This window comes from Oncorhynchus gorbuscha, linkage group LG12, assembly GCF_021184085.1.
Source record: "Oncorhynchus gorbuscha isolate QuinsamMale2020 ecotype Even-year linkage group LG12, OgorEven_v1.0, whole genome shotgun sequence".
Lineage (NCBI taxonomy): Eukaryota > Metazoa > Chordata > Actinopteri > Salmoniformes > Salmonidae > Oncorhynchus > Oncorhynchus gorbuscha.
This window is the reverse complement of record NC_060184.1, coordinates 6,525,395-6,540,264: the sequence shown is the minus strand read 5'-3', so window position 1 is coordinate 6,540,264 and position 14,870 is coordinate 6,525,395. Positions and strand designations below refer to the sequence as shown.

General features: G+C 45.7%; 1 protein-coding gene across 1 annotated transcript in view; it reads right to left on the bottom strand.

Moving 5' to 3' along the window:
- The window catches only part of LOC123991484 (YLP motif-containing protein 1-like), a 56,735-nt gene that overhangs the window by 32,637 nt on the left and 9,228 nt on the right, over window positions 1-14,870 (bottom strand). The window contains exons 5-12 of the mRNA XM_046293102.1: window positions 13,495-14,567; window positions 12,475-13,292; window positions 10,150-11,932; window positions 5,119-5,263; window positions 4,421-4,550; window positions 4,090-4,191; window positions 3,574-3,754; window positions 2,421-2,602 (exon numbers count right to left, since the gene is read on the bottom strand). Coding sequence (XP_046149058.1) covers window positions 2,421-2,602; window positions 3,574-3,754; window positions 4,090-4,191; window positions 4,421-4,550; window positions 5,119-5,263; window positions 10,150-11,932; window positions 12,475-13,292; window positions 13,495-14,567 — 4,414 coding nt within the window. The remainder of the gene's footprint in view (window positions 1-2,420; window positions 2,603-3,573; window positions 3,755-4,089; window positions 4,192-4,420; window positions 4,551-5,118; window positions 5,264-10,149; window positions 11,933-12,474; window positions 13,293-13,494; window positions 14,568-14,870) is intronic.

The window sequence follows — 14,870 nt, the reverse complement described above, 5'->3', positions numbered from 1 at the left end:
ATACTAATACTACACTAATATTACTAATACTACACTAATATTACTAATACTACACTAATATTACTAATACTACACTAATATTACTAATATTACACTAATATTACTAATACTATAATATTACTAATATACTAATACTATACTAATATTACTAATATACTAATACTACACTAATATTACTAATATACTAATACTACACTAATATTACTAATACACTAATACTACACTAATATTACTAATACACTAATACTACACTAATATTACTAATATACTAATACTACACTAATATTACTAATATACTAATACTACACTAATATTACTAATATACTAATACTACACTAATATTACTAATATACTAATATTACTAATACTACACTAATATTACTAATACTACACTAATATTACTAATATACTAATACTTACTAATATTACTAATACTATACTAATAATTACTAATATACTAATACTATACTAATATTACTAATATACTAATACTATACTAATATTACTAATATACTAATACTATACTAATATTACTAATATACTAATACTATACTAATATTACTAATATACTAATACTATACTAATATTACTAATATACTAATACTATACTAATATTACTAATATACTAATACTAATATTACTAATATACTAATACTATACTAATATTACTAAAATACTAATACTATACTAATATTACTAATACACTAATACTATACTAATATTACTAATATACTAATACTCTCTTCATTACTTCACAACCAAGTGGCATGAAAAGACAGACAATGGAAGATGCCTTAAATATCATTTTGATTGTTTTCTGCGTTTAAAATGCCTTCAAAAGTATTCACACTCCCTTGAATACAACATTTTGTTGTGTTACAGCCTGAATTTAAAATGGTTTAAATTTAGATTGTATGGTCACTGGCCTACTACACACATTTTTCTTAACAAAAAAAAAACAAAAAATTACAAGCTGAAATGTCTTCGAGTCAATAAGTATTCAACCCCTTTCTTATGGCAAGCCTAAATAAAATAAATAAATAAATGTTCTTACTAATGTGCATAACACGTTGCATGGACTCTGTGCAATAATAAGTGTTTATTTAACATGACTTTTGTAATGACCACCTCATCTATGCTCCCCAAATTCAACCTCAAAGATAAGGGAGGTTTTGCAAAAACTGTACCCCACACATACATCTATAAGGTCACTCAGTCGAGCAGTGAATTTCAAACACAGATTCAACCACAAAGACCAGGGAAGTTTTTTTCCAATGCCTAGCGAAGGGCGCCTATTGGTAGATGGGTAAAAATAAAAAAGCAGACATTGAATATCCCTTTGATCATGGTGAAGATATTAATTATACTTTGGATGGTGTATCAATACACCCAGTCACTACAAACATACAGGCGTCCTTTCTAACTCAGTTGCCGGAGAGGAAGGAAACCTCTCAGGGATTTCACCATGAGGCCAATGGTGACTTTAAAACAGTTACAGAGTTTAATGGCTGTTATAGGAGAAAACTGAGGACGGATAAACACTGTAGTTACTCCACAATACTAACCTAAACGACGGAGTGAAAAGAAGGAAGCCTGTACAGAATACAAATATTCCAAAACATGCATCCTGTTTGCAAAATGGCACTAAAGTAAAACTGCAAAAATATTTTCAAGCATAGTGATGGCTGCATTATGTTATGGGTATGTGTGTAATAGTTTAGGACTGAGGAGTTTTTCAGGATAAAAAAAAAAGAAACTGACAGGAGCTAAGCACAGGCAAAATCCTAGAGGAAAACCTGGTTCAGTCTGCTATCCACCAGACACTGTGAAACCTTTCAGCAGGACAATAACCTAAAACACAAGGCCAAATCTACACTGAGTGGCCGAGTTACAATTTTGACTTGAAACTCTATGGCAAGACCTGAAAATGGTTGTCTAGCAACGATCAACAACCAATGAGACAGAGCTTTTGAATCATTTTGAAAAGAACAAATGGGAAAATGTTCCACATTCCAGGAGTGGAAATCTCTTAGCGACGTCCCAAGAAATGACTCAACTGTAATGGCTGCCAAATGTGCTCCTACAAAGTATTGACTCAGGGATGTGAATACTTAAATAAATGAGATATTTAAATTTTCAAACAATTTGCAACATTTTCTAAAAAACATGTTTTCATTTTATCATTATGGAGTATCGTGTGTAGATGGGTGAGAGCTTTAAAAAAATATATATACACATTTTGAGTTCAGGATGTAACAACAAAATGTGGAATAAGTCAAGGGGTATGAACACTTTCTGAAGGCCTGGTAGCTTCAGAGACTTCTCTTTTGGACAATGTAATTTTTGTTCTGTGTACAAATCAGTCCCACTCACATACAGAGACATTTGCATTGCACCATGTCTGTTCGAGACCGACATACCGTATGGTGAAGCACCATGATCGAAGCGCTCAGGCCCACGTTCAGGCCCACGCTCGTACGGAGGTCTGTCGTAACCCCCAGGCCTTCCATAAGGTTCCTCTCCATCTCTACTGGTCCGGCTGCCCTCCCTCATGTCCCTCTCCCTGAAGCCCGGGCGAGGTGGAGGATGGCCGGGGGGTGGTCTGGACAGATAGACAAGATCAAAACACTGGATTACCTATTTATGAAGAGTTTTAGAGCCCTGGAGAAGGAAATGTTCACAAGGCTACACCAACCAGCCGGACTAGTCACAGTGTGATATAATACCAGCTGGACTAGTCACAGTGTGATATAATACCAGCAGGACTAGTCACAGTGTGATATAATACCAGCTGGACTAGTCACAGTGTGATATAATACCAGCAGGACTAGTCACAGTGTGATATAATACCAGCTGGACTAGTCACAGTGTGATATAATACCAGCTGGACTAGTCACAGTGTGGTATAATACCAGCTGGACTAGTCACAGTGTGATATAATACCAGCTGGACTAGTCACAGTGTGATATAATACCAGCTGGACTAGTCACAGTGTGATATAATACCAGCAGGACTAGTCACAGTGTGATATAATACCAGCAGGACTAGTCACAGTGTGATATAATACCAGCTGGACTAGTCACAGTGTGGTATAATACCAGCTGGACTAGTCACAGTGTGATATAATACCAGCTGGACTAGTCACAGTGTGATATAATACCAGCTGGACTAGTCACAGTGTGATAATACCAGCTGGACTAGTCACAGTGTGATATAATACTGGACTAGTCACAGTGTGGTATAATACCAGCTGGACTAGTCACAGTGTGATATAATACCAGCTGGACTAGTCACAGTGTGATATAATACCAGCTGGACTAGTCACAGTAACACAGTGTGATATAATACCAGCTGGACTAGTCACAGTGTGATATAATACCAGCTGGACTAGTCACAGTGTGGTATAATACCAGCTGGACTAGTCACAGTAACACAGTGTGATATAATACCAGCTGGACTAGTCACAGTGTGATATAATACCGAGGTAAAAGGGCTTTATGAAAATACTTGATTGATTGATCAATCTAGTTCTATTTCTAAGCTCAAACCCTCCTAAAACGGAACCGGGTATACCTGTCATCTCGAGGCGGATAGCGCTCCCTCTCGTATGGTTCTCTTTCAAAGTCCATGGGAGCTTTCTCTCTGTACATCTCCCTCTCCCTGCTGTACTCCCTGCGCTCCATGTAGGGGCCCACCGGTCGTCTGTCGTAGTACAGGTCCCTGTGGTAGGGGTCTCTCAGGGGGCCCAGGGATTCTATAAGGCAAAGGAGGATATCGGTATAACAATATATCTAACATTTAGCAGACCCCCCTTTTAAAAAAAAATCCAAAACCGACATTTCCAGGCGGGAATCGCACCCTTGACGTTGCAAGCTTCAGCAACTGATCAACAGATTGACATAAAGAGGGTTCATGTATTTTTCCTAAGCCACTGTTGATAGTAACGCATAACATTTATATTTTTATTCAGACGGACAAGTGTGTTCAACTAAAATGTGTTTAAAAAATTAATAAAAAATTAAAAAACGAGTATTAGCTGCTACGGAGTCTCAAAAAATGATCACCATCTAAGAATTAATATCAACTCACCTTTTTCATAGCTCCTCTCTCTCTCTCTGTCAGGTAAGGGATCGGGTCTCAACACAATCCTTTCACCGTACGAGATCCGCTCCACCGTGGCAGCACCGAGGTCTGAGAGAAAGGACACAGAGAGAGAGAGACACAGAGAGAGAGAGAGAAATATAAATTCCATTCAATTCAGGAAGTACACTGAAATTCCAAATTCTCTTCATTGCTTTTAAAATTAAGAACATCTGAAATTGTAACTGGAATTTAGTTCACTTTCTGAATTGACTGGAATTACAAAATGGAAAATGAACAACCCCTCCCCCCAAACTCTGCTCCTCATTTCTCTCCTTACCATGTCCATGTCCATAGTCGACAGTCTTGGGGGTGACTGGAGGAGCCGTGGACACGTAACCAGTATCTGGAGGCTTGGTGTCTCCCCATTTCAATTTAGTAGGAGCCAAGCTGGACATAAGGTTGGTTGCCTGGGAGAGGACAAAACAGTGCAGTAACAGGTAAACAACAACAAGGGTAAATATTTATCTTTTGTAACTGCCCCCCCCAAAAAAAAAACGGACAATGGACAATAATTAAAGTAGCCTTCTTCAAATATATTGTTGGACTGTGACTAGCAACAGTGAGAATTTAAAATATAATAACTACTCGAATATCCAGCTTGGAAACAGACGCGTTTCGAATTTTACCTGCAGCCAACAGTTACATAATATATATATATATATATATATATAAACAATATAGACACTATGAAGCTTTGTCAAAAGTTTTTCACCACAATTTGCAAATAAATAAATTAAAAATCCTACAATGTGATTTTCTGGATTTTTTTCCCCCTCATTTTGTCTGTCATAAAAATTACAGGCCTCTCATCTTTTAAGTGGGAGAACTTGCACAATTGGTTGCTGACTAAATACTTTTTTGTCCAACAAGTTACATGATATATATATATATAAATGATATAGACACTATGAAGCTTTGTCAAAAGAAGTGCACTATACAGAGAATAGGGACACAATGAGTTGTAGTTCAGCCTACCTGGAGGGCACTGCGGACCTCAGGGGGGATCTCCAGCCCCAGTAGCCCAGCAGGGAGCTCCGTCTTGGGGTCAGACGTGATGGGTAGGGCATCTCCCTCAGTCTTATTCTCCTGCATTTCTCTGTTCAGTACCAGAGAAACAGACCTACATTGTATTAGAAATTACATGTGATACATTTGCTAATATGCATACATGTAGCCTGGAATCCATAACCTATTTTGTGTTAACATTCCACACCTTGTACTCTGCGCATTTGCCAAATGTGGCATGACAAGGAGTGGAATTATAGCACAAATAGACCAGTACTCAGGCTAAGTATTAGAGGTCTCTCACAAAAAACAGTTGTGAAAAACATTACTGAATAAAAAAATATATATATACACACACGAGTATACACAAAACATTAAGAAAACCTGGATAGACTGACCAGCTATGATCCCTTATGTCATTTGTTAAATCCAATTCAATGAAGGGGAGGAGACATGTAGATGAATGGGAGGAGACGGGTTAAATAAGGATTTTTAAGCCTTGACACAATTGAGACATTGATCGTGTGTGTGTGTGTGTGTGTGTCATTCAGAGTGTGAATGGGAAAGCCAAAACAATTAAGTGTCTTTGAACGGGATTTAGTAGTAGGTGCCAGGCGTACCGGTTTGTGTCTTGTAACACTGCTGGGTTTTTAATGCTCAACAGTTTCTCGTGTGGGCCGCACACAACAGGCCCAGCGTCAACCAGGTTAGGGGAGGGTTTGGCCAGGGATTTTAAAATTGTTTTCTTAACCGAATTAATAATAAATGTGTGTGTGTGTGTGTGTGTGTGTGTGTGTGTGTGTGTGTGTGTGTGTGTGTGTGTGTGTGTGTGTGTGTGTGTGTGTGTGTGTGTGTGTGTGTGTGTGTGTGTGTGTGTATACAGTGAGGGGGGAAAAAGTATTTGATCCCCTGCTGATTTTGTACGTTTGCCCACTGACAAAGAAATGATCAGTATATAATTTTAATGGTAGAATCAAATAGTAACCCAAAAGGTGTTAAACAAATCTAAATATATTTGAGATTTGAGATTCTTAATTGTAACCACACTTTGCCTTGATGGCAGCTTTGCACACCCTTGGTATTCTCTCAACCAGCTTCATGAGGAATGCTTTTCCAACAGTCTTGGAAGGGGTTCCAACATTATGTTGAGCACCTGTTGGCTGCTTTTTCTTCACTCTGCAGTCCAACTCATCCCAAACCATCTTAATTGGGTTGAGGTCAGGTGATTGTGAAGGCCAGGTCATCTGATGCAGCACTCCATCACTCTCCTTCTTGGTTATATAGCCCTTACACAGCCTAAAGGTTTGTTGGGTCGTTGTCCTGTGGAAAAACAAATTCTAGTCCCACTAAGCACAAACCAGATGGGATGGCGTATCGCTGTAGAATTCTGTGGTAGCCATGCTGGTTAAGTGTGCCTTGTATTCTACATAAATCACAGACAGAGTCACCAGCAAAGTATCCCCACACCATTACACCTCCTCCTCGAGGCAAGCAACACTGAAGCATGCATGAGAGCACCAGCTGTTCCAGACGACTGTGTGATCACGCTCTCCGTAGACGATGTGAGCAAAACCTTTAAAAAGGTCAACATTCACAGACAGATTACCATGATGTGTACTCAAAGCATGCGTGGACCAACCATCAAGTGTCTTCACTGACATTTTCAAAAGAATGCGAAGGTAACCTGCCTAAATGATTACCTCCCCTCACGTCGGTAGCCATGAAGTGCTTTGAAAGGCTGGTCATGGCTCACAACATCTTCCCGGAAACCCTAGACACTAGGGGTCGACCAATTAATCGGAATGGACGATTAATTATGGCCGATTTCAAGTTTTCATAACAACCGGAAATCTGTATTTTTGGACACCGATTTGGCCGATTTTTAAAATATATTTTTTTACACCTTTATTTAATCTTTATTTAACGAGGCAAGTCAGTTAAGAACACATTCTTATTTTCAATGACGGCCTAGAAACGGTAGGTTAACTGCCTTGTTCAGGGGCAGAACGACAGATTTTCACCTTGTCAGCTCGGGGGATTCAATCTTGCAACCTTACAGTTAACTAGTCCAACTCTCTAACCACCTGATTACATTGCACTCCACGAGGAGGCGGCCTGTTACGCGAATGCAGTAAGCCAAGGTAAAGTTGCTAGCTAGCATTAAACTTGTCTTATAAAAAACAATCAATCAATCATAATCACTAGTTAACTACTATATTACTAGTTTATCTAGCATGTCCTGCGTTGCATATAATCGATGTGGTGCGTATTGTTGCTCCAATGTGTACCTAACCATAAACATCAATGCCTTTTTAAAATCAATACACAGGAGTATATAGTTTTAAACCTGCATATTTAGCTAAAAGAAATACAGGTTAGCAGGCAATATTAACCAGGTGAAATTGTGTCACTTCTCTTGCGTTCTTTGCACGCAGAGTCAGTGTATATGCAACGGTTTGGGCTGCCTAATTTGCCAGAATTTTACGTAATTATGACATAACATTGAAGGTTGTGCAATGGAACAGGAATATTTAGACTTATGGATGCCACCCGTTAGATAAAATACGGAACGGTTCCGTATTTCACTTAAAGAATAAACATCTTGTTTTCGAGATGATAGTTTCCGGATTGTGGCTAGCTAGTTAGTGGGGTGCGCGCTAATAGCATTTCAAACGTCACTCGCTCTGAGACTTGGAGTGGTTGTTCCCCTTGCTCTGCATGGGTAACGCTGCTTCGAGGGTGGCTGTTGTCTTTGTGTTCCTGGTTCGAGCCCAGGGAGGAGTGATGAGAGGGACGGAAGCTATACTGTTACACTGGCAATACTAAAGTGCCTGTAAGAACATCCAATAGTCAAAGGTAAATGAAATATAAATGGTAGAGAGAGAAATAGTCCTATAATTCCTATAATAACTACAACCTAAAACTTCTTCCATGGGAATATTGAAGACTCATGTTAAAAGGAACCACCAGCTTTCATATGTTCTCATGTTCTGAGCAAGGAACTTAAACATTAGTTTTCTTACATGGCACATATTGCACTTTTACTTTCTTCTCCAACACTTTGTTTTTGCGTTAATTAAACCAAATTGAACATGTTTAATAATTTATTTGAGGCTAAATTGATTTTATTTATGTATTATATTAAGTTAAAATAAGTGTTAATTCAGTATTGTTGTAATAGTCATTACAAATATATATTTTTAAATCTTTATTTAAAATCGGCCGAACGTATGAAAGCTGGTGGTTCCTTTTAACAATATTCCCAGGTAAGAAGTTTTAGGTTGTAGTTATAGGAATTATAGGACTATTTCTCTCTCTACCATTTATATTTCATTAACCTTTGACTATTGGATGTTCTTATAGGCACTTTAGTATTGCCAGTGTAACAGTATAGCTTCCGTCCCTCTCCTCGCCGCTACCTGGGCTCGAACCAGGAACACATCGACAACAGCCACCCTCGAAGCAGCGTTGCCCATCGCTCCACAAAAGCCGCGGCCCTTGCAGAGCAATGGGGACAATTACTCCAAGTCTCAGAGCGAGTGACGTTTGAAACGCTATTAGCGCGCTAGCTAGCCATTTCACATCGGTTTCATGAGCCTAATCTCGGGAGATGATAGGCTTGAAGTCATAAACAGCAGCGCTGCTGGCAAAACGCATGAAAGTCTTGTTTCAATGAATGCTTATGAGCCTGCTTTTCATCTCGAAAACGAGACGTTTATTCTTTCAGTGAAATAAGGAACCGTTCCGTATTATCTTAACGGGTGGCATCCATAAATCAACACCGGGTCCCCCCAGGGATGCGTGCTTAGTTCCCTCCTGTACTCCCTTGTTCACCCATGACTCCATCACCATTATTAAGTTTGCGGACGACAACAGTGGTAGGCCTGATCTCTGAGAATGACGAGACAGCCGATATGAAGGAGGTCAGAGACCTAACCCTGACCAGTTGCATCACTGCCTGGTATGACAACTGCTCGGCATTTGACCGTAAGGCGCTACAGAGGGTAGTGTGTACGTCCCAGTACATCACTGGAGCCAAGCTTCCAGGACCAAAATAATAGGTGATGTCAGAGGAAGGCCCTAAAAATCGTCAAAGTCTCTCCTCCAAGTCTCTCCGCACGGCAAACGGTACCAGAACGCCAAGTCTAAAGACCCAAAGGTTCCTTAACAGCGTCTACCTCCAAGCCATAAGACTGCTGAACAATTAATCAAATAGCCACAGACTTTTTACATTGACCCCCCCCCCTTTTTTTACACTGCTGCTACTCAGTCAATTGACTCAGTATGTATATAGCCTCGTTAATTGTTATGTAATTTTCTTGTTACTTTTTTTTTTTTTTTACTTCAGTTTATTTGGTAATTATTTTCTTAAATCCATTTCTGGAATTGCATTAAGGGCTTGTAAAGTAAGCATTTCACCTGTTGTATTCGGCGCATGTGACAAATACAATTTGATTTGAAGCTGGTTGAGAGAATGCCGATAGTGTGTAAAGCTGTCATCAAGGCAAATGGTGGCTACTTTGAAGAATCTAAAATCTAAAATCTATTTTGATTTGTTTAACACGGGGCGGCAGCGTAGCCTAGTGGTTAGAGCGTTGGACTAGTAACCAGAAGGTTGCGAGTTCAAACCCCCGAGCTGACAAGGTACAAATCTGTCGTTCTGCCCCTGAACAGGCAGTTAACCCACTGTTCCCAGGCCGTCATTGAAAATAAGAATATGTTCTTAACTGACTTGCCTGGTTAAATAAAGGTAAAATAAAAAATTTAATATTTTTTTTGGTTACTACATGATTCCATATGGCTAATTTTCATAGTTTTGATGTCTTCACTATTATTCTCCAATGTGGTAATATAGTAAAAATATAGAAAAACCCTGGAATGAGTAGATGTGTCCAAACTGTTGACTGGTACTGTATATATACACACATATTACATGTATACGGAAAGACCCAAATACAGTTTCTATCTTAGGGGGAAAAACAGTGAGTCTCTATAATTTACCTGATAAGCTTCAGCTCCTGGGCAGCTTTTAGGATGATCTCATGTTGTCGTTGTGACAGAGCCAGTATGCCCGGTCCAGTTCCCTGTGAGGCTGGTTCCTGAGAACTGTCTGGTCCAGTAGTGGGAGGAGCAAGGGCCTGGGAAGGGGTGGGTGGAGGGATACCTAGATCTGATCTAGAGGGCTCGGGTCGCCCGTCGTAATGCGGCCTATGGTCCTCAAAATCTGGGGGGTAGTTTCTCTCTGGAAGGGGTCTGGGTCTCTCCCATTCAGCAGGGGATGGGTAGGGGCGTTCATCGTGCCTGTACGAAGGGTCGTCCGGGAAGTCTCGACTTCGAAGCTCTCCTCCTCTTCCACGCTCTTCTCCCTCGTAGGGGTATGGAGGACGTTCTCTGTCTCCCTCGTAGGGGTATGGAGGACGGTCTCGGTTTCTCTCATCGTTCCACTCGTCATCTCTGAAACGGTCTGGGGGAGGTGGAGGACCGCGGGAAGGGTTGGGAGAATAGTCCCTCTCCGGTAGTGGTCCTCCTCTCTCCCTGTCCCACACCCCAACACGAGGAGGCTCCTGGGGATAATACTCCTTCTCACAGTCGTACTCGTGTGAGGGGTGGTCCGGCCAGTCACGTGGCGGCAGCGTTCTTCCATACCCATCATCACCGGGACCACCGAACCCCTCCCCATACCCCTCATGGGGGTACCCCTCCAAGTCCTCGGGTGAGCGAGGTGGGTGCCGCATCACGCCCCGGCCCATTGGGGCGCCCCGAGGTCCCAACGGACGCCTCCTCATCCCTCCCCGCTCCGTCATCTCATGGGGAGGCGGAGGGGGACCTCTCGGCCCGTCTCTGCCGAGGTGGGGGGGTCGTCCAGGGCCCGGGGGCCAGCCAGGGTCCATCTCCATGTCGTGATATGGAGGATGACCACCAGGCCCCATCAGATCTCTGTCCATCATCTCTCTAGGCGGAGGAGGCCGTCCCCTCATATCTCGCTCCATCATATCGTGGTGTATGGGCCCTCTGGGGTTGTATTCCCGATGCAGCGGGGGTCCCAGAGGGTCCATGTCATCGTCAGGCCCCATGGGGGATCCGAGAGGTTCATGGGGGTCCATGGCTCCGTGAGGAGGTGGAAGGGGGCGTCTGGGACCACCCTGGTGCATGAAGCCGGGCCTGCCTCGTGGGGGGCGACCACGCCCAGGGGGGAACAGGGCTCGGGGGCCTCCTCTCATGCCATGAGGAGAGGGCCTCCGGTCCATCCAGTAGGGATCTCCTTCCTCTCCCCAGTACTCTGGATGTGGGGGGTCTGCTTCCTCCCAGTGGTGCCCATCTAGAGGCTCTCCTCTCCCCATAGGGGGACCTCCTCTCCCTGAGTCTTCGTAGTAGTCCTCTGGAGGGTAGTAGTGCTCTTCAGGGACCCACATCTCCTCTTCAGGCAGAGGAGGACCTTCAGGTTTCTCCAGGGAAGGGTCTTGCTGCCAGTCCTGCCAGTCCTCCTCTGGTCCTCCATGTTGTGATCGCATCTCTTCATGTGGAGGTCTGTAGGCGTAAGGAACCCCCTCCATGTCGTCGTCCGTCCTCCCACCTCCCAGAGGGATAGTGTTGGTACTGAAGTCTGGGATACCCGACTGTTTCCCTCCACGTCCCCATAGACCACCTCGCCCTCGCATCCCTCCACCTGCCTCCCCTCGTCCTCTCCCTTCCCTCGTCCCGCCGTCCGCTTCCCCTCGTCCTCTCCCTCCCCTCATCCCTCCGTCCACCTCCCCTCGCCCTCTCCCTCCCCTCATCCCGCCGTCTGCCTCCCCTCGCCCTCCCCTCATCCCTCCGTCCCCCTCCCCTCCCCTCATCCCTCCATCCACCTCTCCTAGTCCTCTCCCTCCCCTCATCCCTCCGCCCGCCTCTCCTAGTCCTCTCCCTCCCCTCATCCCTCCGTCCGCCTCCCCTCGTCCTCTCCCTCCCCTCATCCCTCCGTCCGCCTCTCCTAGTCCTCTCCCTCCCCTCATCCCTCCGCCCGCCTCTCCTAGTCCTCTCCCTCCCCTCATCCCTCCGTCCGCCTCCCCTCGTCCTCTCCCTCCCCTCATCCCTCCGTCCGCCTCTCCTAGTCCTCTCCCTCCCCTCATCCCTCCGCCCGCCTCTCCTAGTCCTCTCCCTCCCCTCATCCCTCCGTCCGCCTCCCTCGTCCTCTCCCTCCCCTCATCCCTCCGTCCGCCTCCCCTCGTCCTCTCCCTCCCCTCATCCCTCCATCTGCCTCCCCTCGTCCTCTCCCTCCCCTCATCCCTCCGTCCGCCTCTCCTCGTCCTCTCCCTCCCCTCATCCCTCCGTCCTCCCCCCCCCGTCCTCTACCTCCGTCCTCCTCCCCTCTTACAGGCCATAGAGGCTGGCCACGTCCCCCTCTACCACGGCCCATGAGCCCCAGATGACCAGCGGGTTGGTTGGTCATTGTGTCGGTCTTCGGCGGCTCCGGTCCGTGAGACTTAGGCCCCTGCGGTCCCGGAGGCCCGTTGTTGTTACTGACGTTAGTCTTCAACGGCCCGGCCGGTCCACCTGATTTGGGAGCGTTCTTGGCAGGGGAAGCGGTTTCTGGGGTTACAGAAGGGGGGTGCTTGGCACCGGCAGCAGCAGGGGGAGTCACCTCTTCCTTTTTGGAGTCCTTACTAGCAGCAGTAGCAGCAGCATCAGCCTCTGCTTTCGTCTGAGGGATGGGGTCGTTTTGGACGAAGAAGCTCCCAAGGGACTCCAACATGTCCTCTGACATATCCCCTGGTTCTGCCAATGCACCTTGCTTAGTTGTACTGACTGCTAATGGTTTAGCTGGCCCAGTAGGTTTAATACCAGGAGGCTTGGAGCCTGCTGGCATCTCAGTCTTACCCTGAGGTAGTTTGGTGTCTTTGCCCGTGTCTGGTTTAGGCTGTGGGCCTATATAAGGTGCTGAGGGGCCCGGGGGCCTTTCAAAGCGGGCTGGGGGGCTCTGTCTCGGGGGGTGGTCGAAGTGAGGTCCCTGCTGTCCGAACCGAGGCCCTGGTCCTCTGGGGCCAAGCTGATCAAACCTTGGGTGCTGCTGGTTGAACCTGGGACCCGGTGGAGCGTTGAACCTCTGCTGTTGACCGGACTGCTGCTGGTCAAACCGCGGGCCGTTCCCTCTCGGACCGTCAAACCTGGGTGGAAAGAAAACACATGAATGTTTGAACAGCCTGTAAATGAAAAATGGCAATGTTTGATTTAACCTTGTGTTTTTTATATTTTTAAATCCAAGTTGTCACTTTCAGGTACAAACAAAATCTCTCCCAAAGGGAGACCTGGTAAAGAGGGTAGTGGGGGGGGGTTTGAATAACATTATGTCGTGAATACACAAGTTACCTTGGTCCTCTGGGGCCTTGGTAGGACGGAGGCTGTCCTCCTTGTGGACCTGGTGGTCTGGCCAACCCTCTCCCTCCTGGGCCTGCCCCTCTACCAGGGGGTCCAGACAGGTTGTACTGCTCTGACTGAGGGCCCTGGTGCCCTGGTGGAGGGCCCTGGTGCCCGGGTGGAGGGCCCTGGTGCCCTGGTGGAGGGCCCTGGTGCCCTGGTGGAGGGCCCTGGTGCCCGGGTGGAGGGCCCTGGTGCCCTGGTGGAGGGCCCTGGTGCCCTGGTGGAGGGCCCTGGTGCCCGGGAGGAAGGCCCTGGTGCCCCGGTGGAGGGCCCTGGTGCCCCGGTGGAGGGCCCTGGTGCCCCGGTGGAGGGCCCTGGTGCCCCGGTGGAGGGCCCTGGTGCCCCGGTGGAGGACCCTGGTGCCCCGGTGGAGGGCCCTGGTGTCCCGGTGGAGGGCCGTGGTGTGGTTCTCCTGTGGAGGTTCCCACACGTTGGGCGTTGGAGAGGCCGTGCTGCAGTTCTCCTGTGGAGGTTCCCACACGTTGGGCGTTGGAGAGGCCGTGTTGCGGTTCTCCTGTGGAGGTTCCCACACGTTGGGCGTTGGAGAGGCCGTGTTGCGGTTCTCCTGTGGAGGTTCCCACACGTTGGGCATTGGAGAGGCCGTGTTGCGGTTCTCCTGTGGAGGTTCCCACGCGTTGGGCGTTGGAGGGGCCGTGTTGCGGTTCTCCTGTGGAGGTTCCCACGCGTTGGGCGTTGGAGGGGCCGTGTTGCGGTTCTCCTGTGGAGGTTCCCACGCGTTGGGCGTTGGAGGGGCCGTGCTGCCCTGGTGGAGGGCCCTGGGACATGGGTCCAGAGGTGGACGAGGGCTGGCTACCTGGCTGGGACGGCATAGACGGGCTCACCATGGGGCCTTGTTGAATCTGCGAGTCCGGTCCAGAGTGTGGGTACTGACCATATTGGCTGTACTGGTCCCCATACCCTCCAGTACCATACCGGTCACTACTACTGTATTGGTCAGCGCCGTATTGCCCAGCACTGCCTCCGTACTGCTGCTGCATGGCTCGCAGGGTGGTCACCCTCTCCTGCAATCAAATCACATTTAAGGCGCCCGTTTAAAAATACACACACACGCATACATATATATATATTTTTAAATGTGTATATATTTTTAAATGTATATATATATAAAAATATATTTATAATAAAAAAATATATATTTATAATAAAAATAAATGTTAAAAAAATATATATATACAGACACATTTAAAAATATATATAAATTAAAAAATATATACAGTGCCTTGAGAAAGTATTCGGCCCCCTTGAACTTTGCGACCTTTTGCCACATTTCAGGGTTCAAACATAAAGATAAAAAACTGTATTTT